The sequence below is a fragment of the Ascochyta rabiei genome, chromosome 5 (assembly GCF_004011695.2).
Source record: "Ascochyta rabiei chromosome 5, complete sequence".
Taxonomy (NCBI): domain Eukaryota; kingdom Fungi; phylum Ascomycota; class Dothideomycetes; order Pleosporales; family Didymellaceae; genus Ascochyta; species Ascochyta rabiei.
The window spans coordinates 2,200,762-2,223,522 of NC_082409.1; the positions used below are offsets into that span (position 1 = coordinate 2,200,762).

Consider the following 22,761-nt stretch of genomic DNA (forward strand, 5'->3'; position numbering starts at 1 on the left):
CTACTGTCTAAATACCCACTACTATAATATCTACCTCTTTAAGAGCCAAGCTTCTAGACACTCACCATCAGACTATAACAGGGCTGCGATTTCTGGCTTATAACAGTGGTTGATTTGTCTAGAGTGCTAAATCAAACCACCACCCAAGTGCGCCATCGAACGTGGTAAGAAGCAGTGCCTTGGATGACCAATAGCTAATTGTAGAAACCAAGTATCTTATTCGCCCTGTCCAGGATGACCCTCTGTCCGGGAATCATGCCGGCAGCGTCGCTGTCCCACGCCTGAATGCCCATCGCCCTGCAGCCGTCTTCGCTAACCAGCTGCTGCAGGTCTTCAGCCTTGACACGCCCAGCGTGCTCGCTCTCGCCAATGCCTCCGCCAAAGTCCGGGCTGGGAGTCCCGTTTACAAAGTCCTCACGCTGGCGGGCCAGGTAGTTTGCGTTGTTTTCGGTCATTGGGCAGGCTGGGATGTACAGCACGCTCGAGTCTGACTTTCCCGCGTGTGTCTTGTCGACGGCATGGATGGTGTCGCAGTGCCATGCGACGTAGTCACCAGGCTTGACGGGTGGTATGTGGATCATTGATTTCTGGAGCTCGAGGTGAGGGTGAAGGAGGTGCGACAGCTCCTGAGCGTGACCCGGAGTAGCGCCATGCACCCAAGGTGTGGGCTGAGCGTCCGACTGCCAGTTATCTGAGGCGAGGAAGTCGGTCGAATTGGTGACTGCTTCAGAAGCTGTCTGCGCACCTTGCTCGACCCCGCGCTTTGGCGAGAAGAACGGGCGAAGAAGGTAGTACGCTGTCGCCTTTGCCAAAAGCGGGTTGACGAGCAGAGTGCCCTCAAACGCACTGGTTGTGCTCAGCGATAACCAGCCTTGGAACATGCGGAATGCGCTGCAAGCTCCCACGCCCTGATGAAGATCAGACTTGACTGGCAGACGACAGCTGATCTCCCAGGGGTCAAAGTCCTCCCACTCTCCTTTCCAGACCGAATCAAAGACTTTGCCCAGACCATAGCCCTTCTCGTCCCAACGCTCCACGCTGCCACCGTCCACGTGTGGTCCCAGGGCGAACTTGGCGTCGCCGGGCAGGCGCATTCGCAGACGGTCGGCGTAGCTTATGGGATGCTGCGTTGAGATGGGAATACGCGGGTTGGCGCTGTGCCAGTACGACATTAGGAAGCGCTGGGTCTTGAGCATGTTTGGGTGCCCACGTGCGAGGGCTTGTGTGCGCGACCAATACAGCTCGAAGACCTGAGGGTTGTCGGCAGGAAACGCTGCGACGTCATTAGCGCTGCTACTTGGACACGATGATAAACGTCGTTACCCTTGGTCTGAGGATTCTGGCGGATGTACTCGCGCAAATCTTCCTTCCATCGCAGCGCCTCTTCTTCAGACACGACGTCCCGTACCACAGCCACGCCTCTCTTCCTCAGCTCGCTGTTGAAGGTCTCCGGCGCGTTGTCGATGTCCTTGAAGTCGATCTCAGGAATGACCTTCGAACCCAGCTTGGCAATGAGCGGGATTTCCTCCCGCAGTTCCCGAAGTAAGCGCTCCCAAGACTCTCGTACTTTGTTTTCGCGGCCCTCGATCAGACGACCTTTGAGGTCTGCATATTCGGGCGTCAATGGCTTGAACTCCTGCCCGGAAAGAGATACAAAGGCATCAGATATGTCTCCAGCGCGCTTTTGCGGCTGTGTTGCCGCGGTGCGCAGCTGTGTCGCAATTCGTCTGGTCGGAGTTCGGACGGTTCGAAGTGCAGAAAGCATGGCGGAGGCGATTCGATGGTCGTTCTCGGTGCGAGTGGATGCTTCAGGATGGCCGTCTCTCTTCCAACACCTCGCCCATTATATATCCCCTGCTGCGTCGCTACTGCGTAAGGCAAGATATGGTTCCGACAGAAAGTCGAGCTCTGATGATGAAGGCAAGAGCTGAGCTTCCGGATGCCATTCTCAACAGGGCAAAGCGCTTGTTTCGGCTAATCCTCGCTCGACTGCCACTTCACCCAGAGTGATGGTCCCGCCAGGCTTGGACATGCGTCGTCATCCCGTTCCGACACTCACGAATGAGAGGAAGTGGAACACAGCCCTGCAACTTCACAACTGAGCTCGAGGTGTCGGAAAGGGAGAATCCCACATTGTGTTGCCCCATACCCCGCCACCCCACTCCAGTGAGCACCGCCAGACCCAGCTCGGCACGCATCTTGTGCTGGATAAATGGCAGGCTGATAGGACGGGCCGCGGCTCCACTGACCGCCTTGAGCATCGAGAGCCCCATGGCAGTAACGGAAGAACAGCTTCGTGTACGTCGCAGACGTCACCTCTTGTAACTGTGATTGAGAGCGGGGCCGTGGTCTGACCCGCCACTGAGGAGGCATGGAAGTGATGCTCCGCCTACCAGGATGCAGTTGATGGATGCCATGGAGCCTTCAGGATCGGCTTACATGTGCTACTTGCGTCTGCAAAGGTCACGTCGCTGCATGGAGACGGTTACGGCGGGACGCGCTCCGTGGCCCAACGAGGTAGTTCCAAGAACACGTCTTGGTATATGAAGTGTGGGTGCCCACTTCTGAGTCTCGTACGTCTGCAATCGTGAGCTTTGAACAGTGCACGAACAATTGCACCCGAGTTTCAACATGCCGGATTCATACCTGCCAAAGGACTTTCTGTGGGGGTTTGCGACAGCAAGGTTCGTGCTTTCGATAGTCCTACCATGTTATGATACCCCACCATGACGCTTGAGGAGTAACGTCAGTCGCACACTGATTGAGCATCGACAGTTATCAAATCGAAGGTGCCCCCGCCGAGGACGGCCGCGGAGACTCGATCTGGGATGCCTTCTGCCGTATTCCAGGGAAGATTGCAGGTGGAGAGTCTGGTGATGTGGCCTGCGACTCCTACCACCGCACCGACGAAGACATTGCGTTGCTGAAGCAGCTCGGCGCTAAATCCTACCGCTTCTCGCTCTCGTGGTCGCGTATCATCCCGCTCGGCGGACGTAATGACCCTATCAACCAGAAGGGCATCGACCACTATGTCCAGTTCGCCAAGGACTTGCGCGCTGCAGGCATCGAGCCGATGGTGACGCTCTTCCATTGGGATCTCCCTGAAGGCCTCGACAAGCGGTATGGCGGCCTGCTGAACAAAGAGGAGTTTGTCAAGGATTTCGAGAACTATGCCAGGGTGTGTTTCAAGGCGTTCGGTTCGACGGTCAAGCTGTGGATTACCTTCAACGAGCCATGGTGCAGCTCGATTCTGGGTTACGGCACCGGCCTGTTTGCGCCCGGACGCACCAGTGATAGGAGCAAGAGCAAAGAGGGTGACAGCAGCAGGGAGCCCTGGATCGTGGGCCACAACCTTGTCATTGCCCACGGCGCCGCCGTCAAGGCGTATCGCGACGACTTCAAGAAGCAGGATGGTGGCCAAATTGGGATCACCCTGAATGGTAAGCGAACCCCGCGTGGCATATTTCTCCGTGCCACATGGCCTTTCCGTGCCACATGCATCCTTCTGCAACGCCGCATACATGCAAGGGATCGTAGAAGGGACGTTGAGATTAGCCCCAGAGCCTGTCGCTAACGCCGCATAGGTGATTGGACCGAACCGTGGGATCCAGAAGACCCAAAGGATCGCGAGGCATGCGACCGCAAGATTGAGTTCGCGATCTGTTGGTTCGGCGACCCAATCTACTTTGGCAGATACCCAGACTCGATGCGCAAGCAGCTTGGCGACAGGCTGCCTGAGTTCACTGCAGAGGAAGCCGAGCTCGTCAAGGGCAGCAACGACTTCTACGGTATGAACCACTACTGCGCGAACTACATCAAGCACAAGGACACGGAACCCGAGCTAGACGACAATGCGGGCAACCTCGAGATCCTGATGCAGAACAAAAAGGGAGAGTGGATTGGCCCAGAGACACAATCTGTGTGGCTGAGGCCCATGCCCCTTGGATTCAGGAAGCTGATCAACTGGCTCAGCGACCGCTATGGAGGCCCTACCTTTTACGTCACGGAGAACGGAACCAGTCTGAAGGGCGAGAACGAGCTCCCTCTGGAGGAGCTCCTGAACGACGAGTTCCGCGTCGAGTACTTCCGCGGTTACATTGGCGCCCTTGCTGATGCCCATGCCCTGGACGGTGTCGACGTCCGTGGCTACTCGGCATGGAGTCTCATGGAGTACGTCAGACCCAATTTCCTTATCTCTACCACCCGTCCTCTCCAAACCCATCACTGGGGACCTGGAAAAGGACCGGCATTTCTGACCATCGCTTTCGTTCGCTAGTGTCGTGTGTCAACTAGTTTCCACCAATATTCCGCCGACTTGAGATGTGCTAACGATGTACCTGCAGCAACTTTGAGTGGGCCGAAGGTTACACGACACGTTTCGGTGTAACGTATGTGGACTACAAAGGCGGCCAGAAGCGTCATCCCAAGAAGAGCGCGCGCGAAATCTCAAAGATCTTCGATCGCTACGTCCAAAAGGAGTAGACCCATCTCGGCCAGCTGAGCCGCGCCACGGGTGTGGCGTTGGGGAGAGAAGATTGCGCTGCAGAGAATGGCTGGAGGGCGGGCTTCTAGCACGCTTCTAGCGCTCCTGCAATGGAACATGGGCGGTCATGGTTCTCTTCCTCGATCGAAACTCCGGGGGTGTGTCCCTCTTGGGTAAGAAGCGTTGCGTGATACTCATCTCTCCACATGTGTTGAGGGGCAACGCGCGCCTGGCTGTGGTAGCGCGCGCGCGCATACGACATTGACGCCCAAGGGTGCCATTTCTCTCGGCCTTTCGGTGTTGTTTACAAAATGCATTCGCGGCAGTTTCAATAATACTGATCAGCCACTCGCTTGTTGCAGACTTTTCCCCTTGCTATTTCTGTCGGACTAACGAGGTGCTGCGCCGGGTAGGCTACACGAATCGGCGAGGTCGGCCAGAGGGCTCGCGATCATGTCTCCGGGCAGCAACCAAACTCTAAATACTCTCTGGCGCCCGCCTTGTAAATCTGATCTCCCTTCTAGTCCCCAAGCTAGAAGCGCACTCGAATACTCATGATGCGCAGATGCCGCATGCCGTTCGTGGTGCACGACTCGATGTAGGCCATCCGGGCCCCGGGCTTCCCGCAAACTCTAATCACCGCGAGCAGGTTTCGGATTCTGTCCTCGTGGCTGTCGTGTCTGGCGCTGGATGCCCACTAGCGAACTGCTCTAGAAACCAAGTAGCGTGCGGCGTGCACTTCTATGTTTGTGCAAGATCCCGCGTCGCGCGAGACGCCTTGTTCCACGGTTCCTCGACGTGTTAGTCGACCGCTGTGACCGAGTTTCCAGGCACCAGGAGGGTTCCAACGCTGAAAAGCAAGTGTCCCACGTCTCATACACACGTCACAAGTGCAAGCGATCCGTACTTGGTGTTGTCTCCAGCATTGCGCAATCATCGTGCGAACGGCTGTTGGAGCATGGACGTTCACCCAAACATCTGATGGCGGCTCAGGTAATCTACCTAGCTGCGTTCCGCGAGATTCCAGAGGCTTAGCCTCGTACGTGCAGCCGACCGGTGGCGAGTGAGGTGAAGCGAGGGTGCAGGCCCCGGCAATTGAGGTTTCCCGAAGACCATCTTCCCGTCTCTGGATAGTGTCTCTGCCGTGGCCAGCATTGCGATCTGCCGCTACCTTGACGACGCACACCACACTCGCAGCTTTTGGGCTGCAAGCCATCATTGCCGTGAGATGTGTGATTCGGTCGCAAGCAGGTTGCACCGAAGCTATCGCCATCGCCCCCTCACGGGGAAGCGAGGAGTTTATTTTCACCGTTCAGACGTGCAGGCTCAACTCTGGATGCGTATGGTTTTAGGGGTCCAAGGTTCGCCGCCCAGAGGCAGTGCCTCTGCCTTGGCTGGCGCCCATCCCAAGACCACGTCGTGGGTGTTGCATCCCAAACTAGCAGGAAGAGGGGGGTTTGTGTACAGGATGCCGACGACTCGTCGCTACCCATTCTACGCTAAAGGGATCGCGAGTTCTGGTATGCTGGTCGGCGTCTGAAGTGAGGGCGAAATCGGTCGGTGCCCATTTCAACGACGTACCTACAGCGGTCGCGGTCTCAGATAGATCGACATGTCTGCTCCGGTCTGGTCTGTTTGCGCAGACGCTGCTAGACTAGAAGTGGCCTTCATTTGCGCAGAAGGTGCCGCGAGGTGGATGACTGATGTTGAAAATCCCTGACCGGCGGTGAACGTGCAGCGCGACGAACATGATTTTCTCGCAGTCTCCGTCCACTACCGCTCCGGTCCTTTGTCTTGTCGCGGCTCGCGGTCGTTTCACGGCGAATTCGCCTAGCGCTTCCGACGTGCGTCTTTGGCTCGTGTTACCATGGTCTTGCCATGACATGCAATGTACATGCAATGTACATGCATAGTACATTTGGTTGCCGGCGAAGAACCTTGTCCACCATCGCCGCCAAGCCATGTCCCGTCACGGGAGGGCCTTGTGGACAGTACCATGTACGTGTTTGGAGCCAGCGGAATGTTCCCTGATGCAGACGTGGTAGAAACGAGGCGAGCAGGAGGCTACTGAGCTCGGCTCCGTCGTATACTAGGTAGTCTGGCATAGCCTCGTTGCTCACATCAACATGATCGGCCCACGGCCCATGGCGTGCAGGCGACCAGCGGTGAACGTTGGCCGTCTCGGGCGAATGCTATAGGCTGGCATGCGTTCCCTTGCGGCGTCAGAAAGGGCCGTCCTGCGCATGGTCGCTTGCTGGGGGTGGGGAATCGGCAAGAGCAGTGCTCGACCACGAACTGGGCGTGCAGATGCTACCACTGGCACCAAGCGGTGCCGCAGTTCAACACGAGTGCTGGCCCGTGCATCATCTCATTTTGCGCGCGCCCAACTGCAGGATGGGAAGACGCGTGCATGCGTATAGCGGAGGGGTCTTACCACAAACGTATCCTCCTCCACGTGCTGCCCATGTCCGTTGGAGTGTGTAGGATGCAGGTGCAGCGAGGCTCGAGGGTGCATGCTGAGCACGTACCGCAAAGGAAGTGGTAACGTTGGTAACTTGGTACCAGATAGCAGACCGGCCGTGGTGCACCACCATGTGTTGCCGTTTGGCAGCTGGGCAGCTGGGCAGCTGGGCGGTTGAGCAGCGTTCGCCGACAACACGGGCTCCCGTCACGGGACGAGGGAAGCTTTTGCTGGATCAGTGCCGTGAGTCGGCCGCAGGACCTGTTCTCGCTCATCTCATGGGCGGACGACACTGATCGACCGCCGTCGTCCGGTGCGCTGAAGACGGCCCAGCTAGGCCCCCAACGTGCCAGCAGGATGGCGCCGTGCGTTTGCAGATGGGGTCCATGCCATGCGAATTTCGCATTGCGCATGGCTCACGGCTCACGGCTCACGGCTCACTGCGAGAGGAAGCTCTAGCTCCAGCGCCGAGCAGAGTGAACGGCGGCGGCGAGGCCAGAGGACGGTTATCCATTGTTTGCGACTGCACGAGCCAGGGCCACCGGACAGGGCCACCACGTGCGGCGGGCTTGGCGCGGCTAGTCTGTTTCCAAAGTATTTGTCCGGCGCCTGCTGAAATTGAAGTTTGAACAACGGAAGAAGGAGACCACGCAAGGCGCCATGGCATCATGGCACGCCGCGAGACGTCACAGAACGGTCCACTTGTGCTCCATCATGTGCAGTGGTGCACTGTGCATTCTCCGCGTTGCCGCAGCAGTAGGTGTGTTGCGGGTGCGGCGAACCAGACTGGCTACTTACTGACTGACTACTGACGGCTACTTACTGACTGGCTACTGACGGCTACTTATTGACTGACTACTGACTGGACTGGCTACTGACTCTACTGACTGACTGAGTACTGACTGGACTGGCTACTGAGTTTACTGACTGAGTACTAACTGGCTACTGACTGACGACTGACTGGCTACTTACTGACTACTGACTACTGACTACTGACTACCGACTACCGACTACTAACTAAACCACGGACTACCAGTGTTCGTGACGGGTGGGATGCTACCTGGCGGATGCCACCTGGCGGATGCCTTTTCCTTGACCCTCGTGCTCTGACGCTGTCGTCGCAAGCCTTCTTAGTGGAGACGGCCGTCTTCCACGGTTCCGCGCACCCAGGTAAAGTCGCCCGAGAGACTAGTGTCACGCAGGAGCATCGGCCACGGCCACGGCCACGGCCACGGCCACTTTTAGCACCGTACCGTGTAGTGGGCTGAATGGGTGGAGCTAGAGGGCTCTGGTGTCTTTCCAGAACAGTGATTGCCTGCTGTCGTCGACTCGTCGGACGCAGGGTGAAGGTCGGTCCCCAGGCGTCTGCCACCCACCGCACTGCCACCTAGCCTGCATCGTGCATCGTGCATCGTGCATCCTGCATCGTGCATCGTGCGTCCTGCATCGTGCGTCCTGCATCCTGCATCAGGATCATGATGCATCGAGTCGCGCAAAAGGCCTTGAGCGCAGACGCATCCAGCTTGCGTGATCAGCGCTTGTCAGGCACCAAAGTTCACCGTGTCCCCCCTAGTGGCCCAGGTGAAACGATTCCCCAGAAACCCACGTGTGCGTGTGGCCACAGCAGAGTGCCGGGATGCAGCGCAAGCACTAGCGGAGCACCAGGATAGAGCACCAGGATGCCGCTTCAGCATCGCTCCAGCATGGCACCAAGGGTAGCGCCAGGGTAGGAGACGCGAGCAGACGCTATTCACCAGCTCTGATAGCACCCAGCGGGTTATAGGCTCCTGCCAGCCATGTCCTCGCTCCTTTCTGACACTTCATTTCATCCTTCTAGCTTTCCCGTCCCAACTTGTAATCTCCGCTGTCCTTGACGTACTGGACTGGTCGCATTCGCATCACGACGCTCCACCCACCGCCCACGCCCGTGGATCACCTGTGCGCCCTGCCGCACACTTACATTAACCCTCGCCAATACCCTGATCTTGGGGATTCCAGGAACGGCCGTCATCACTTCACCCCCAACCACCGACCACCGATAACCTGACCGTGTCGCGCTTGGACCGCCTCTGCTTCTGCTTTGGGCCACGCTGACACAGCAACGTTGACTCTGTCCAATACACTCACCGCCCCTCGCGGATCCTCGATGACTTCAGTACTCCATTACCGTGATCCCATCGCCTACCGGAGCGACTTCATGAGTACCTCCAACTACACCCCTCCCCACATCATGGACAGCCTCAAGAAAGTGCCCTCGTACGATGGCCACTCGTCCGAGTCCGAGTCGAGGAAGAACATGTCCGGCGGCAAGAAGCGCCCCTCAAGAGCAGGAACCCGCAGCGTCACCACCCTCACCGCCGCCCAGCTGGAACGGAAGCGAGCCAACGACCGCGAAGCACAGCGAGCCATTCGCCAGAGGACCAAGGACCACATCGACACCCTCGAACGCCAGGTTCGCGACCTCACTTCCCAGCTCGAGAGCAGCTCCTCGTCCAAGATGATTGATCTCATGCGCCGCAACGAGGAGCTGGAGCAAGAAAACGCCATGCTCCGTGCACGCATGGGACATGCCCCTTCCACACTCGGCGTGCCAGAACACAACACAGGTACGTGATGGATTTCTTTTTGTTTCCAGAGCACAGATCAAATGTTCCCTGTTGAGTCAGGCGCCTTCACTTGCTTGCTTTTGGCTCCCTCGGGCCGCGCCCGTTGGGTGCTGCATCCACCCCTTGCACCTGTCGTCGACGTCGCTTGCCCTGACCTGGTTTCCCCTTGGAGCGCTGTGCAGTGTGTGCAGTGTGTGCAGTATGTGCAACATCTGCCGCTTTCCCTTTTTCCACCTGCCCACACAACACCGCTCTACCGTTCTCGTGAGACACGTGTGATGAGAGGTGCATCAAGGCTGACTAGACGGATAGCAGGCGCTCCCTCGCCCAGTGATCGCATTCAGATGCTCAGCCAGCCGCGCAGGTCCTCCACAGGGACGGCAAGGAGCAGCCACTCCGTGCCCGAGATGGCGACATCTGCCTCGCAAGCTGGACACTGGCAGACACAACATTCGTACGCTCATCACGTTTCTTCACCGCACGTTGAGGCGCCGCCACCAATGGAGGTGTCCACGCCACACCACGACTCAGTGCGCTGGAGCCCTCACCCGTCCTCGCATCCGCAGCACCACGCCGTGTCCATGGCAGACCACCCTTCGGTTCACGCTGTCGAGCCCTACCCTAGCCCCTACGTCATGGAGAGCAACGCGCGAGCCATGTCTTACCCGTTGGAGAATGCATCGCTGGTCTCTTCTCAGCCCATGCAGATGACCGGCTACGGCACACCGACCTCCCACCCTTCGCCGCACCCTTCGGAGTACCAGCGACACATGAGTGTTCCCATGAACCACCAAGCACCACCGCAACCTCAACATCCTCACCCGCACGCGCAACAACAGACTTCGGCACCGTACCCCTCGTACGCCCACCAGGGTTACGTGCCGCAAGTCAGCCATCCTGGCGACATGTCCATGATGGCTCATGCTCCTCACTCACACCCTCAGTCACAGTCACAGATGATGGGCGAGCATGGCCAACACATGATGTACATGCAGCCTAACATGAAAGTCGAGCACTGAGCAAGCGTGGAAGCAAAACGTGGGTCTCCGCGGCCAGATCCTGGTAGCAGGGATGCCGAAGCTGGACGCATGCACGGTCTCGACCCCCACCCTCGCGTAGACCAGGGTCTTGAATCGACTAGGAGCATGTCGGACACTTCCATCACGGCGTCGGCACGCGCATAACGAGCCCGGTCAGCGATAATGAACGGGTCGATCGCAAAGGTGTCGCCGAGGACTCTGGTCTCCACGGTTGGACAAGCCGGTCAAGGCAACCTTGTCAAGACTCTTGGTGACGACGAATTGTATCAGCTCTGTTGGCGTGTCCAATCGGATGGAGGTGGCATGTCTAGAAACGTTTGAGCAAATCTTCGGGATCGTCCCCGCACGGCATTGATCCAAGTGAAACGCGGCGCACGGAAAACATTCGAGGAAGGATCGCAACAAGCAGCGCAGGAAGCAGGAAGCAGGAAGCAGGAAGCAGGAAGCAGGTAGCAGGAAGCGGGAAGCAGGACGCGGAAGGGGGATTCGCCTGCGGTGCCTAGGATACAGGTGGCAGAATTAGGGCCTATCAGCCCTTGCAACATGATGCTCCAGAGGTGGACTGTCATGCTTTGTCATCTGAGAATGGAGCCTTGCGTGGAGACATGGTTACAGACGTTGTCCACCTCCATTTACTCCGAGATCGACTCCCAAAACGGATACAAAGCCGAGATGCTCGACACCGGCACCACGAGCCAAGTGGAACGCGCTACAGTTGTGCAGTTGTAAGGCACGCTGCTCTACTACGGTTACAGTAGTCGATAGGGGTCATGAAACAACGTCAATATCAAATACGTCTTCCCGCGCCCTAGCCATGGTGCTTCTCGGCCGACGGTGCTCGGCTGCCATCGACCATCGCAAGGTTCAGAAGTCTCGGTCGCCGACAGCGCCGGGGCCAGCAGAAAAATGGCTGCGCCAAGCGAGTGACGCCATCCCAGAGCGGCACTAGCGTTCTTCAGGCGGGCAGCCTGCAGAGCCGACGACCTGGACCCGGCACCCGCTGCAGCCAATCGCGCATGGGAAACCACAGCGGTCCGACCTCGTCGTACTCTGCAACCTGCAGGTCTACCTCAGCTCACCGCATCGTGCGCGCGATGATGCACATGCACGCGCGTAGATTCGATAGTCTCTCGTTTGAGGATTTGAAAAGCGGGGGAGAAAGTGCGATCGAATTTCTTCCTTCTTGCTGGATGCCCTTCGGCAGTTGCATCTACGCTGCCGCCGCCGCCGCCGCCGCCTCTGCTGCTGCTGCAGCTTGTCGTGTGCGGATCTGCTGCAGCAACTCTGGATACCACCGCTCGCCCACATCCGGATGGCTCTTCACCCTGTTCATGAGCGTGGCCTCTCCTAGATGCGCCCATTGTCCTTTGACAAAGGTGAACTCGACATCGTCCTTTCTGGCCTTGCGTGCCTCGTCGCGCAACCTCAACACAGACGCAGGGACATCCATGGCTTCAAACTCTGCGTCGTAGCTTACCCCCTGGAAGAACGGGACGGAGTATCGCGCGCCCTCACCCTTCCGCGGACTGAGCACGCGATGCGTCGTCGACGCGCAGACACCGTTTGTAAGAGCCTCCATGCCCTGGCCAATCGCAACGACAAGCGTGCCGTCCATGGGCTTGCAGTCAATCCACTGTCCTTTGGCGTTCTGCGCCTGCAGACCTGGCTGGTTGCTTGCTTGGAGCAAGTAGCTGGTGAGCATGCTGTCCTTGTGTGGGCCGACACCCTGTCGCTTGATCTCCCACTTCTTCTTGTCCATTTCGCTCGCACCCGCTGCCAGATCCGGCACGTCGACTTCAGGGTACTTGACAATCTTCAGCTTGTGCTGCTGCTGCTCGTCGAAGAACCGAGTGAACGCATCGGCGGGCAGGCCAATCGCTTCGGCGATCAACGAGGTGAAGAGAGTCGAGATGCCAGCCATGCGTTGCATGTACTCTTCGAACGCTGGACGAAACCCAGGTAGATACTCTGGCGACGGCCATTGGTTCGGTGCGAGAAGGTTGTGGTACAGGGGCGCCTCAGGCCCTGGGACCGCATGTGGTGTCGAGAGATCCAGCTGCTCGCGGTGATCCGTGTTGAATGCCGTGGTTTCGTTGTCGAGCTTCACGTACCGTCAGCAACCGTCTGATGATTGTTCCGAGCAAAAGAAAAGGAAGACGTCATGGCGATCCTACACGACTTTCTGTTTGGCAGATGCACGTTGGAAGATGCTCGGTTATTGTTCACTGGCGTTTAGCACAAAACGGCTGTATTCGCTTCTTTTGCATCGTTTCTTTCTTTTGGTCTGTAGCTTTGTCCCTGCCAGCGTCTCCCTTCTGGCGCTTTTTTTTTTCCCCTCCTTCTCTTTTCGTCGCTGCCTATACACGGCACAGCATAGCATAGCACATAGCACGCGACTGAACGAGTACCGATAGATCATAGACGGTTCGTCCCAGATGACAATACATCACATCACACCACCCTATCCCGCCCTCTCACGTCCTCTTTGTGCCCGCTCTCAAGACGCCAAAGCCAACCACACGGCAAGCGAAAGCGAAAGCGCAAGGGGAAAGAAGAACAAGAAAAAGAAAGAAAAAAGAAGAGAAAAAGAAAGAAAAAAGAAGAGAAAAAAAAAAAAAAAAGAAATGCAAAACTCACACGACTCCAACCGAGAAAACTCTTCTCGTTCTTCATCTCAATCGCTTCCTTCTCCCGCCTCGGCAGCTCCTCAAAGAAGCCTCGACACTCGGCCACGACATCCCGCACCAGCGCCTCCGGCAGCCCTGTCTCGCAGAGGTACAGAAACCCGACGTTGAGCAGGGCGGCGCGCAGGTCGGCTAAGAACTGCGGCTTTGTGGCTGGGTGCAGCGCGCGCGAGAGGGGGAGGATGGGGAGCGTGAGGAATGGGTCTGTGGCTGGGTCTGTGGCTGTGGCTGTGGCTGGTGCTGTGGCTGTGGCTGGGGCTGGGGCTGGGGCTGTGGTGTTGGGCATGGTGAGGGTGCGGAGGGAGGAGTGCGCAGGTGCGGGGTGGATGGTCAATTCGTCGCTGGGGTGTTGCTCGAGCGGAGACGCGGTGTTTGGGGATTCTTGACATGTCCAAGTAAGTCTACATTCGTGCTCGAGGGTGCTTGCTGCTGCACGCCATATCTCGTGACCGGCTTCAGAGGGCGCGGGCGCGAGCGCGAGGTGCTGCACGCCCATTTCTCCTGACTGGATGGCCATGCACCGCCCGCACCGCTGCTGTTGCGGGGTAGCTCGTGGTTGGCTCTGCCCACCTCGGCCGCTCGCAGCGCTGCGGGGCGATTCCGCAATCATCGCTCCGTCGCAATAGGTACGGTACGCTAGGTTATTCCAGCAGAGCCGCAGCAGCCGCAGCCGCAGCACCAGCAGCACCGGCAGCAGCAGGCAGTGATGAGCATAGACGTTCCACGCTTCACTTCGACTTCACCGTGCACGAGGAAATCTCGATCCCGCTCCATCAGTGTCCGGACCAAACTCCGCGCACAAGACACCGAACACTACCGTCGATACTATCCACAATATTGGATTCGGAGATTTTGAGACGTGGGATACGACATGGCCGTATGACGGGCATGACGGCTCGGATGCGGGCGTGGGGTTCGAGCTTGGCCGTGCTTGTGCTGGCCGTGCTTGTGCTGGCCGTGCTTGTGCTTGCCTTTGCTTGCTTTTGCTGCCGGGGTGGGCTGGCTGGCTGCTGGTCACGTTCGCCGCCTCGTGCTGTGTGCGCCGTGTGGTGCGCGCTGTCTCCCGAGGCCTGCCGAACTCGGTGCCATGTCGCTCTGCATGGGTGCGTGGACTGACTTGCACGCTGGTGGAGGGAGGTGCTCAGAGCCTCAATATCGCGCCATCCACTTGACTGCCAGGCCGAGCGCGGTGAGCTTCAGGCCGGCGATCAGGGTCAGTGTTGCGGCGCCGAGGAGGGTGAGCATGTTGTTTGGGTTGGTTGGGTTTGGGTGGGCTGGTTGGTGGATGGTGAGAGTGATTGTTTGAACACAATTCTTGGATGGCTACATGTCTATCAAGCGCTCCTTGTTTGCTTTTGTACCGTGTCCACTTCTCCAGGTCTGCTGTTGAGCGTCCACCGTCCCAACCTTCCCCCCACAGGGTTCGGGGCGCTGTCCGCAGATGCAGTCCACGTGCGTGTCAGGACGTCCAGACGTTGCGCGAATGACGTGCATCGCATCGCGCAGACGACACAGGCACGGACCGCTGTATTTGGGCTGGGCAGTGGTGTCGACAAGGGTGACGCTTGTTCGGCGTAGATGGGGAGGTCAGGCGGTCGTGGCGACCCCACTGCATTCACTCGATGACACAGAGTGAGGCTTTACGGCCCGTGGTTGCTTCACCATTTCACCGCATTCAAAACGTGGTCCACTCACTGTACGACGATCAGATTGAGGTGCGCGTAGCGCGCGGTGTTACAATGGTGATGAACATCACCGGTGTATGATGACTCCCAGATCCTCGCCTGAGCCTCTAATCTTTCTTTCCACCACCTTCTCCGGTAGCGAGAGCTCACTACAAATCTCATCAAAGCAATGCATACCGTCCAGAAACCTGACCAGATGCAGCCCGCTCTCCCTCTCCCTCTCACTGACCAGCTCGTTCATGTCTCTCAGATCCTGGTTTCGTGAGATGCTCGGCGGTTGCTGGTGCTGATGAACGTTCGCCAGGTGTGGATTCAGACTGGTCGTTGACGCTACAGATGGGCGGTGTAGGGAGAACGAAGGATGCTGTGCATGGGAGTGCAGGTTGGAGAGGGAAGGGTGGCGGGAGTTGCCACGGATTGTGGTCGTGTCCGAGTCTCTCAAGTTGGATGCTGAGTGAACAGCTGAATGCTGGAGGCTGGCTGCTGGTGCGGGAGGCAATGCTGTTGATGTTGCGTATGCGTACTTGTGCACGCGGTAGAGGAAGCCTTTGATGATGCCAAAGGTTATGAAGCGGCGAATGTCTATCCCACTGAGCAGGTCGACGTTATCCAACACCCAGCTTTTCAGCGTAAGACCTTGCCGCAACGAGGTGTACAGAGTGATGATCGTTTCGTGATCCACGTGCCACTCGTCATCTTCTTCGTCCTTGTTCTCCTCGGCATCGAAGTCGGAGACGTGGATTGTCGAACTGGCGGCATCGCTCTGCTGTGATGCCGAAGAAGAGATGGAGCTTCGTTCGTCGCGACTCCTCCCCGACTCCTCCCTCACAACTGTACTCTTGCTGGCTGCCGAGCCCATCCTCAGCCGCGGTGTCCGAACATAGCGCACGCACTCCTCCTTGACATCATCATCTACGATAAATCCGCCAATCTCTGCAGTTGGTGCATAGATGGCACCGAAGCGAAAAATGTCCAAAAGCACGAGACATCCATAGTAGACCAGGTGTTGGACGGCTCTGCGCGTCAACGACAAGTCTGTGTCGGCCAGCTGAGCAATGCGCGCTATCGAATGAACACCATTGATGTATGGCAGAATGCGATTCAAGGTAAGGTCTGAAGAGATGGGCGACTGCAGACCAGCGAGCGACATGGTGAGGAGAGGGACCTGGTGTGCTTGAACGGGCGGCGGAGGTTGTCTTGTAGGGAACAGCTTCAAATTGATCGTATTCGAGTCGTCTGTCGGTGTCAGTGCAAGCATCAGTCGACTGTTCCAAAAACACCCACCAATTGGTATCATGCATTCAGCATAGTTGTTGAGATCCTCAAGCACCATCTCGCATAGCGCATACACCTTGCTGCCGCTGCCGCTGCCCATTCCAAATCCAGTCGCACCCATGCTGTCGTCCATGCCGCCTCCACCTATTCCTAGCCCTACGTTCTCATCATCCCAGACGCCCTCCTCTTCCTTGCTCAGAAATCCGCCCTGCTCTTCTAACCCTCTCAGCAGTCTGCCCAGCTTTCGCACCACCTGACCGTAGCACGCCCAATCAACTTCATTCTCTCCAATCACAATGGCGAAGTTGAAGATGAACTCGTTTCTCTCGTACTTCTTCTCCTCCTTTATGCAGACTGGGTAGCCAATGATGCGGTGGTGGTTGGCGCAGCAGGTAATCAGGCGGTCGCAGAACTGCTGGGTGGGAATGAGGTATTGTGTGATGGAAGAGAAGGGAAAGAGGGGTGCGGGAAGAGCTGAGGGCGAAGACGAGGGCGTTACTGCGCCCGCCGGGACTTGGTGGAGGACGCGTGAGCCTATGGGATGTCAACTACAATGTGTTCGTCTTCACCTTTTTCGCGCACCTTTTTCGTGGTGAAAGCGCGTATAAAAGATAGCCTTGATTGCGCGCGTAGGCATTGAATCGGTTTGACACCTCAAAGGTGTTGTTTGCTTAGAACTACATGTTGGGGGTGAGGATCAAAGAATCGCATCGCGGGGAGTGGGGAGCTTGAGCTTCGCTGGTGTTGCGTCCGTGCGGATCGTCATCTCGTCGCTTACGAAGTACGAAGTACATAGTACATCTGACGAGATTGCTCATTTTCAAGGCCTAGAAAGAGACTGCAATCATCCAACCAACGATGCTCCACACTGCGCACATACAGTGTCTCGCACCTACCACCTTGGTGGGGACATGGCTGAGGTGCCACCTGCCTGCATGCTGCACAAGGCTTGATGAACAAACCAGTGAGAAGCGCTGAGCCTCGCTCCTATAGAACTTCCCACCCCGCCGCTATTTTCACATCTTGTGAGTTCCAGGGTTACTTCAGAATCCCTTTTCCAGAATCCCTTTTCCAGAGACCCTTTTTCAGAACCCCTTTACGACCATGGACGCCGATCTGGCAGTCATTCCACACCAACTATTCGCTCTTTGCCGGACAGCTGCGACTGTCTATACACCTCCCAAGCCGTGGAAAGGAGACGATCACCAAGCCTTCTGCAAACACCACAACATACATATTGACAAATGCTTCTCGACCTCTGACCTAGAAATGCTAGCTGATGACACGGAACGCAGACCCCCTTGAACGACCTCGAGATCTATTGGGCGAGCCGAGAGCCTTTGGAACATCAAGCTAGCATAAACGGTCTTCGTGGCTCAGCGGACAACGGATGCCACCTCTGTTCACTTTTCGTTGGTTCGCTCGACCGAGGCAAATGCTCAAACTCTGTAAATGTAGAAGAAACCCAATTGTGGATCTCTCCAAGCCGTGAGCTTCGAAGGATCCTGGTGGGTAGAAACCTGGACCGCTATGATTGGTCCTTGGCCGTCTATGGCAGCAATCCTTGGAAATCGTCAAACCCTTGGGTTCTTTGGCAGATGTCATAGTCCATTGATATCCGAAAACCGCCAAGTACGCCAACAACCTGCCGGAAAGGAACTCGGCAAATCTTCTGGTCGTACCCGCTCAAGTGTCGCTCGAACCTTCCCGCTTCCGATGGTCGCTGAAAACGGGATCTGATGCAGGCATCAAGCTGATTGCTGCTTGGCTACAACAATTTCTCAAAAGACACGACTTCTGTAAAAGAAGCTATGGTAATTACAGGCCGTGTGGGCTTTTAGACCTTGATGCTACTTCGATCTCGCGCGACATTCGTCTGGTCTTAACAACTGACATTGATACGCAGCCATACGCGACGCTAGTTACAGCTGAGGTAACTGCGCCACTGCTCTGCTTACTGCAGACGCTTACAAAGCGTTCCAATCCCGCATAATCTTGTGTCACACGGCAGAAAAAGGCCTATATAACGTGGCAGGTACGGCAAGCCTGTGGGGATGATGAAAGGGCACCATCATGGTCCTGGGTCTGTGTTTGAGACACAGTCAGCCAAGCTCTGTATCGGAGGCGCGGAACGAAAAGATGCATTGCTGAGATTATTCAAACTCCACCAGCAACTCGGACAACTATCTTCTCTACGCAACCAACTGCCACACCCTGTTTCCGTGAAGATGCGGAGTTGGACCAAGTCTGTCAGGTAGTGCCGATATGCACCACCCACGATGGAACCGTGCACTACAACAGGTGGGCCTTGAGTCCTGTTCCAGAACACCCCGATACCGCAACTGCTACCTTCGAGCGTCTTGCATGTGAGCTTTTCAAGAGCGATACTGCGTATACTAACGACCAAACCGAATACGTTCGAGAGACTCCTTTGAAAAACTATGAACTCTATTCTGATTCAGATCCATTCCAGCAGCAGCTTTTCACATGTTTCTTGATCAAGCGAGCATTCAAACATGCAGAAAATGACGACTACCTTCCCAGGGTTTCTAAGTTCGGTCTTGTTTCGGAGCGCGTTCATGCGGGCAAGAACCTTTTCCGAAGGAGAGGAGTGTACCTTTCGCACCAATCTCAGGGTAGCTCTCGAGCCAAGCGACCAAGAGATGACCCAACAGGTGCAGGAAAATTATGACGTTCACATCGAACTTCTCGAATCGAAAGACAAGGAAAGGCAACAAAGATACGCCACGGAACAGTACAGCGTATTCAATGAAAGTGAGCCCATGGAGGAGATCGAAATCATCTGAACAGCTCTCGAACTGTGCCAATATCTGGCAAGATATTAGGCACTGATATTGCAGATCTGCGGACACGAAGAATCAAGAAGCAGCAATCAGAGGCGTTTGGGACATGTCTATCTAAACGCATTGTGCGAAGGTTGGAGAGTGTATTGTCCGTTTCATGCTATTATTTGCTGCAATGCGGCATATCTACTATTAGATCCAAGGGACCCAGATTGTCGCTCGATTATGCTTACTGCTCCCCTCAACACTGATCGTGTTGGCTTGATTTACTGAGGGAGGTAATCACAGATGGGGCGAGTGAGTTCCCTAATTCTTTAATGAGGAACTGTATCAATTTTGGAAAGTATAGCGCTCATTACCTAGTATTGTAAAGAATATATCATATCGTGTATATTCGTGATTACCACCACATTTTCTGCCAGTGACTGCTGACCTATCACGTGGCAAGTGGGGTTGTGCTTACTTACGCCCTCAGCTTCAGTCTTGCAAGGTTGCCTTCTGCCTTGTTCACACACTTGACTATGTTCTCAATACACTATTGCTCGTTCTACTTTCAGCTTGTGGGTCCCATGACCAGTCAATAGCCCAGATCAGTTTTCTGTTAGCTCTTGAGTTTCCATCCAACTCGCTACTGGATTACAATTCACTCGACCAAGGCAACGCCTTAGCAGAATACAACTCGTTCAGACGCAAGCTAGTCGACATGTTCCAACATAGCCCGCTGGATCACAACAAATCATCTATCCGCTTAATCGAGATTCTGCCCTCCTTGTCGCGGGAAGGACATATCCAATGTACCATATCACATCACACAATCGAAGCCTCCTACGACTGCCTCTCGTACAGATGGGGTGATCCACTTCCGGAAGCGAAAATTCTTGTCAATGGCCAGCCCTTCAGTGTTCGATGGAATCTATTTGACTTCCTCGATGTGGAGCGTCTCAAACGCGAGGAATCGTCTTTGAGAATGATGCACTTTTCGGCAGACAAATTTAATTATCCAAAGTCTTCTGTAAGATCGTCGGATTTACCAAAACCAACGACACAGACCCGATTGCTGTGGATCGATGCCCTTTGCATTGATCAGAAGAACAATTTGGAGCGTGATCACCAGGTTGCTCAAATGGGAAAAATCTTCTCACAAGCAAACACGGTTTACGTCTGGTTGGGCACAATGCCCATATTGAGCCAACTATCCATTATTCATTCCGGACAGTTGTCTTCGATTTTGAAATTCTCCAGGCGCCGCCATCTGCCATTTGATGACCCAATTCAATTTTGGAACTGTATGTTTCTTCTTGATTACTCTTTGTTCTCAAACGAACATGTAGCACACGACTTCAAGAACGAGTTTTTTCTTAATGAGTACTGGAGTCGTGCTTGGATTACCCAAGAATTATACTTGGCACAGTCAGCTATTCTAGTGCTTAAGCATCAGAAGAATATTGACCTCCGAGACGTCTATCGGATGCTATATCGGGTGATCGCGTTTGCACCCTACCCTCATCCCCTCAGCTTATTCAACTTCCTTGGAAACGTCTTCTCAAATCGAGATGCCTCTAGGAGCCTTGGGGATGACTTTGCGCAACTCCTGCACACGTTTCGAGCCACGAAGTGCTCTGTACCTCGGGATCGAATATTCTCAATCTTGCCCCTGTACCGCTGGAGCAAATTCATCCGAGTCGACTATGAAAAAGCAGACGACGAATTGGCGGTAGACGTTCTGAACTGTCGGAAAGAGCCCACACAGCTGTGCCGTGTTGCAGTCATGGCACGAAGCCTCCTGCCTCAATCTAGTCCTCTCGGCACCGGATTCTTAGACCTGGACATATTGATTAGCGACTTTCATTGGGGTCCACTCCAGATCTCGCATATACCCATGAGCAAAGCAAGACCATGCCATGAGCAGGGTTCAAAACCACCACCTTGTTACTCCCGTCCGCTCGAAAGTGTTGACTACCATTACTATGACACCCCTCTATCTACGAAAGGCATACGAGATCACGAATGCAAGATCTGGGTCCTAGCACGCAAGCTCTTTCTAACCAGTGTAACTCTCGTTGGAATACCGGCAAACCGCGCTTGGGACGAACTGTCTGTAGAAGGAACTGCCACGGAAGTACCCTTGGGCTTCGCACGACATCGCTCAAAAGACCACCCGAAAGCACTACCAGTTCTTGGCAACCGCAAGAAGTGGCGAATGTACGGCAAAGGCATCAGCTTCAGACCAATTGAGGAAGGAAACAGTGGTTGGGCTATGCGAATATCGCTCTGTCTGGTTTGGGACATGGTGAAGTCGTGGAACCGGCTGGAGTCATGGGGCGAAATTGAGCCTTGTGCTTATGCTTGCGGAGCTGCACGAGTGGGCTACGAAGTGCCTGATGGGTGATGAGTAGGTCTTCAACCCTCCAGTAGCTCTATTGTTTGCCCCATACTAATCTTGCTGTCGTCACTGGGCGTCCGCTCTTGATATCTTGACCAGTTGCTGTTTTGTCTTTGCCTGGTAGACTATTTGTTCTCACCTGTCGTTCTGGTTTGTTTGTTTGGATATCCGTTATAGGCAGCGCAGACTCCTAACTAGCTAACAACAGCTTATCAATAGCGAAGGTACTAGTATAACTAACACGATGTCGAGCGAGATTTAACAATCTCAAGGCAGCCATGACGTCTCACTCCTTAGCCCATGTACGTATTCGTTTTGTGCTAAAAGTAGCTGTTTACGCTGAGTTTAGGAGTAAAAGGAAACGACTGCTGTTCAGTTGATGTACAGTTCATGCAAAAACATATAGTATGTGACTGCAACAGTACCAAAAGCACAAGATTTGTTTCGATACTCAAAGCTTTGCTGTGTTTTCCTCGTCGGGTTGAGTGGATACTTGATGACACTGGTATCAGGTAGAAGAAACGTTTGTTCAAGAATCCATAAAATCCAAGTCTTCGACATGTGTAACCCTAAACAGCGCACTTTGCTAGCAAGTGACCCGTCGTGTGACCTGTCTGGAAGGAAGGTCAAATGAACCATTGAACTGCGTCTCAAAACCCATGCCCAATCCCGTGATTCAATCGATCTTCGCCTAGGAAGCAGTATGATGTCTTAAAACACCAAATTCTGATCAGCAGCTGAAACAGCCAACCTGTCCACCAACCAAGAGATTCTGTGAAGAACAGCCAAAAGCATCGACAACAATGACGGCAACTCCGCAGCATTTCCACCCGCGTCTGACCTCCAAATTTTGCCCCCGGTTTCAACACTGTCATCGGCCCCAAAGAATCAAGAATTCCCATCAACAACCGCAACCGCTCCTCCTTCCGATGGTGCCGACTCGCGAATTGAATCAGCTCGCCGGTCACACACGCGATGGCGATCAAGCGGGTCCGCGACCTTCAATACCGCGATGTAGATCTCCATCAACGTGCACGTATCCCCAAACGAGCGACGGTTCACAAATTCATAGTCGATACTAACCGACGGAACAGGCGAGTAGTCGATCGGATCCCCAATCTTGAGGAACTGCTTCGGATCCCACACCGAAGGGTGGGGGGCAGAGGGAGGCGCGGATAGGAAGTTTTCCAGCAGTGGCGGTCTGGAACGGAAGGGCTTCGGTGTTTTGGTGTCCATGAGCCCGATCAGGGTCCCTGCTTTGTGCGTGGTCCAAAACTGGGTGATTGTGGCGGGTGTGGATGCCGTAGGAAGCGGAGCCGTCGCTATGCGTGAGGAGTTGG

At 55.4% G+C, this 22,761-nt stretch overlaps 6 protein-coding genes across 6 annotated transcripts, besides 14 other annotated features; 3 read left to right on the forward strand and 3 right to left on the reverse strand.

Annotated features, from left to right (window-relative positions):
• Window positions 1-194: 194 nt before the first annotated feature.
• Window positions 195-1,765, reverse strand: EKO05_0003882 (uncharacterized protein; the record flags this gene model as incomplete). Its single annotated transcript, XM_038938521.1, has 2 exons — window positions 195-1,273; window positions 1,324-1,765. The coding sequence occupies 2 exons, from the start codon at window positions 1,763-1,765 to the stop codon at window positions 195-197; spliced, it is 1,521 nt and encodes a 506-aa protein (XP_038800398.1).
• An 866-nt stretch (window positions 1,766-2,631) lies between these two features.
• Window positions 2,632-4,482, forward strand: EKO05_0003883 (Beta-glucosidase; the record flags this gene model as incomplete). The annotated part of the gene is made up of 4 exons (XM_038938393.1): window positions 2,632-2,684; window positions 2,776-3,440; window positions 3,585-4,170; window positions 4,344-4,482. The coding sequence occupies 4 exons, from the start codon at window positions 2,632-2,634 to the stop codon at window positions 4,480-4,482; spliced, it is 1,443 nt and encodes a 480-aa protein (XP_038800397.1).
• Window positions 4,483-6,357: 1,875 nt separating this feature from the next.
• Window positions 6,358-6,393: a tandem repeat.
• Window positions 6,394-7,345: 952 nt separating this feature from the next.
• Window positions 7,346-7,389: a tandem repeat.
• Window positions 7,390-7,728: 339 nt separating this feature from the next.
• Window positions 7,729-7,782: a tandem repeat.
• Window positions 7,783-7,794: 12 nt separating this feature from the next.
• Window positions 7,795-7,964: a tandem repeat.
• A 188-nt stretch (window positions 7,965-8,152) lies between these two features.
• Window positions 8,153-8,183: a tandem repeat.
• Window positions 8,184-8,337: 154 nt separating this feature from the next.
• Window positions 8,338-8,413: a tandem repeat.
• A 677-nt stretch (window positions 8,414-9,090) lies between these two features.
• On the forward strand, window positions 9,091-10,569 carry EKO05_0003884 (uncharacterized protein; the record flags this gene model as incomplete). The annotated part of the gene is made up of 2 exons (XM_059636259.1): window positions 9,091-9,550; window positions 9,866-10,569. The coding sequence occupies 2 exons, from the start codon at window positions 9,091-9,093 to the stop codon at window positions 10,567-10,569; spliced, it is 1,164 nt and encodes a 387-aa protein (XP_059492242.1).
• Window positions 10,570-11,000: 431 nt separating this feature from the next.
• Window positions 11,001-11,062: a tandem repeat.
• A 728-nt stretch (window positions 11,063-11,790) lies between these two features.
• Window positions 11,791-11,803: a tandem repeat.
• Window positions 11,801-13,770, reverse strand: EKO05_0003885 (uncharacterized protein; the record flags this gene model as incomplete). Its single annotated transcript, XM_038938546.2, has 2 exons — window positions 11,801-12,691; window positions 13,228-13,770. The coding sequence occupies 2 exons, from the start codon at window positions 13,768-13,770 to the stop codon at window positions 11,801-11,803; spliced, it is 1,434 nt and encodes a 477-aa protein (XP_038800395.2).
• Window positions 11,804-11,845: a tandem repeat.
• Window positions 13,479-13,550: a tandem repeat.
• Window positions 13,771-13,921: 151 nt separating the features above from the next.
• Window positions 13,922-13,978: a tandem repeat.
• Window positions 13,979-14,193: 215 nt separating this feature from the next.
• Window positions 14,194-14,262: a tandem repeat.
• Window positions 14,263-14,519: 257 nt separating this feature from the next.
• Window positions 14,520-14,564: a tandem repeat.
• Window positions 14,565-15,026: 462 nt separating this feature from the next.
• EKO05_0003886 (Nitrogen permease regulator 2) lies at window positions 15,027-16,871 on the reverse strand (the record flags this gene model as incomplete). Its single annotated transcript, XM_038938286.1, has 3 exons — window positions 15,027-16,195; window positions 16,244-16,768; window positions 16,817-16,871. The coding sequence occupies 3 exons, from the start codon at window positions 16,869-16,871 to the stop codon at window positions 15,027-15,029; spliced, it is 1,749 nt and encodes a 582-aa protein (XP_038800394.1).
• Window positions 15,404-15,456: a tandem repeat.
• Window positions 16,872-19,741: 2,870 nt separating the features above from the next.
• On the forward strand, window positions 19,742-21,427 carry EKO05_0003887 (uncharacterized protein; the record flags this gene model as incomplete). The annotated part of the gene is made up of 1 exon (XM_038945247.1): window positions 19,742-21,427. One exon carries the CDS (start codon window positions 19,742-19,744, stop codon window positions 21,425-21,427), a length of 1,686 nt encoding a protein of 561 aa, XP_038800393.1.
• Between the last annotated feature and the right edge of the window lie 1,334 nt (window positions 21,428-22,761).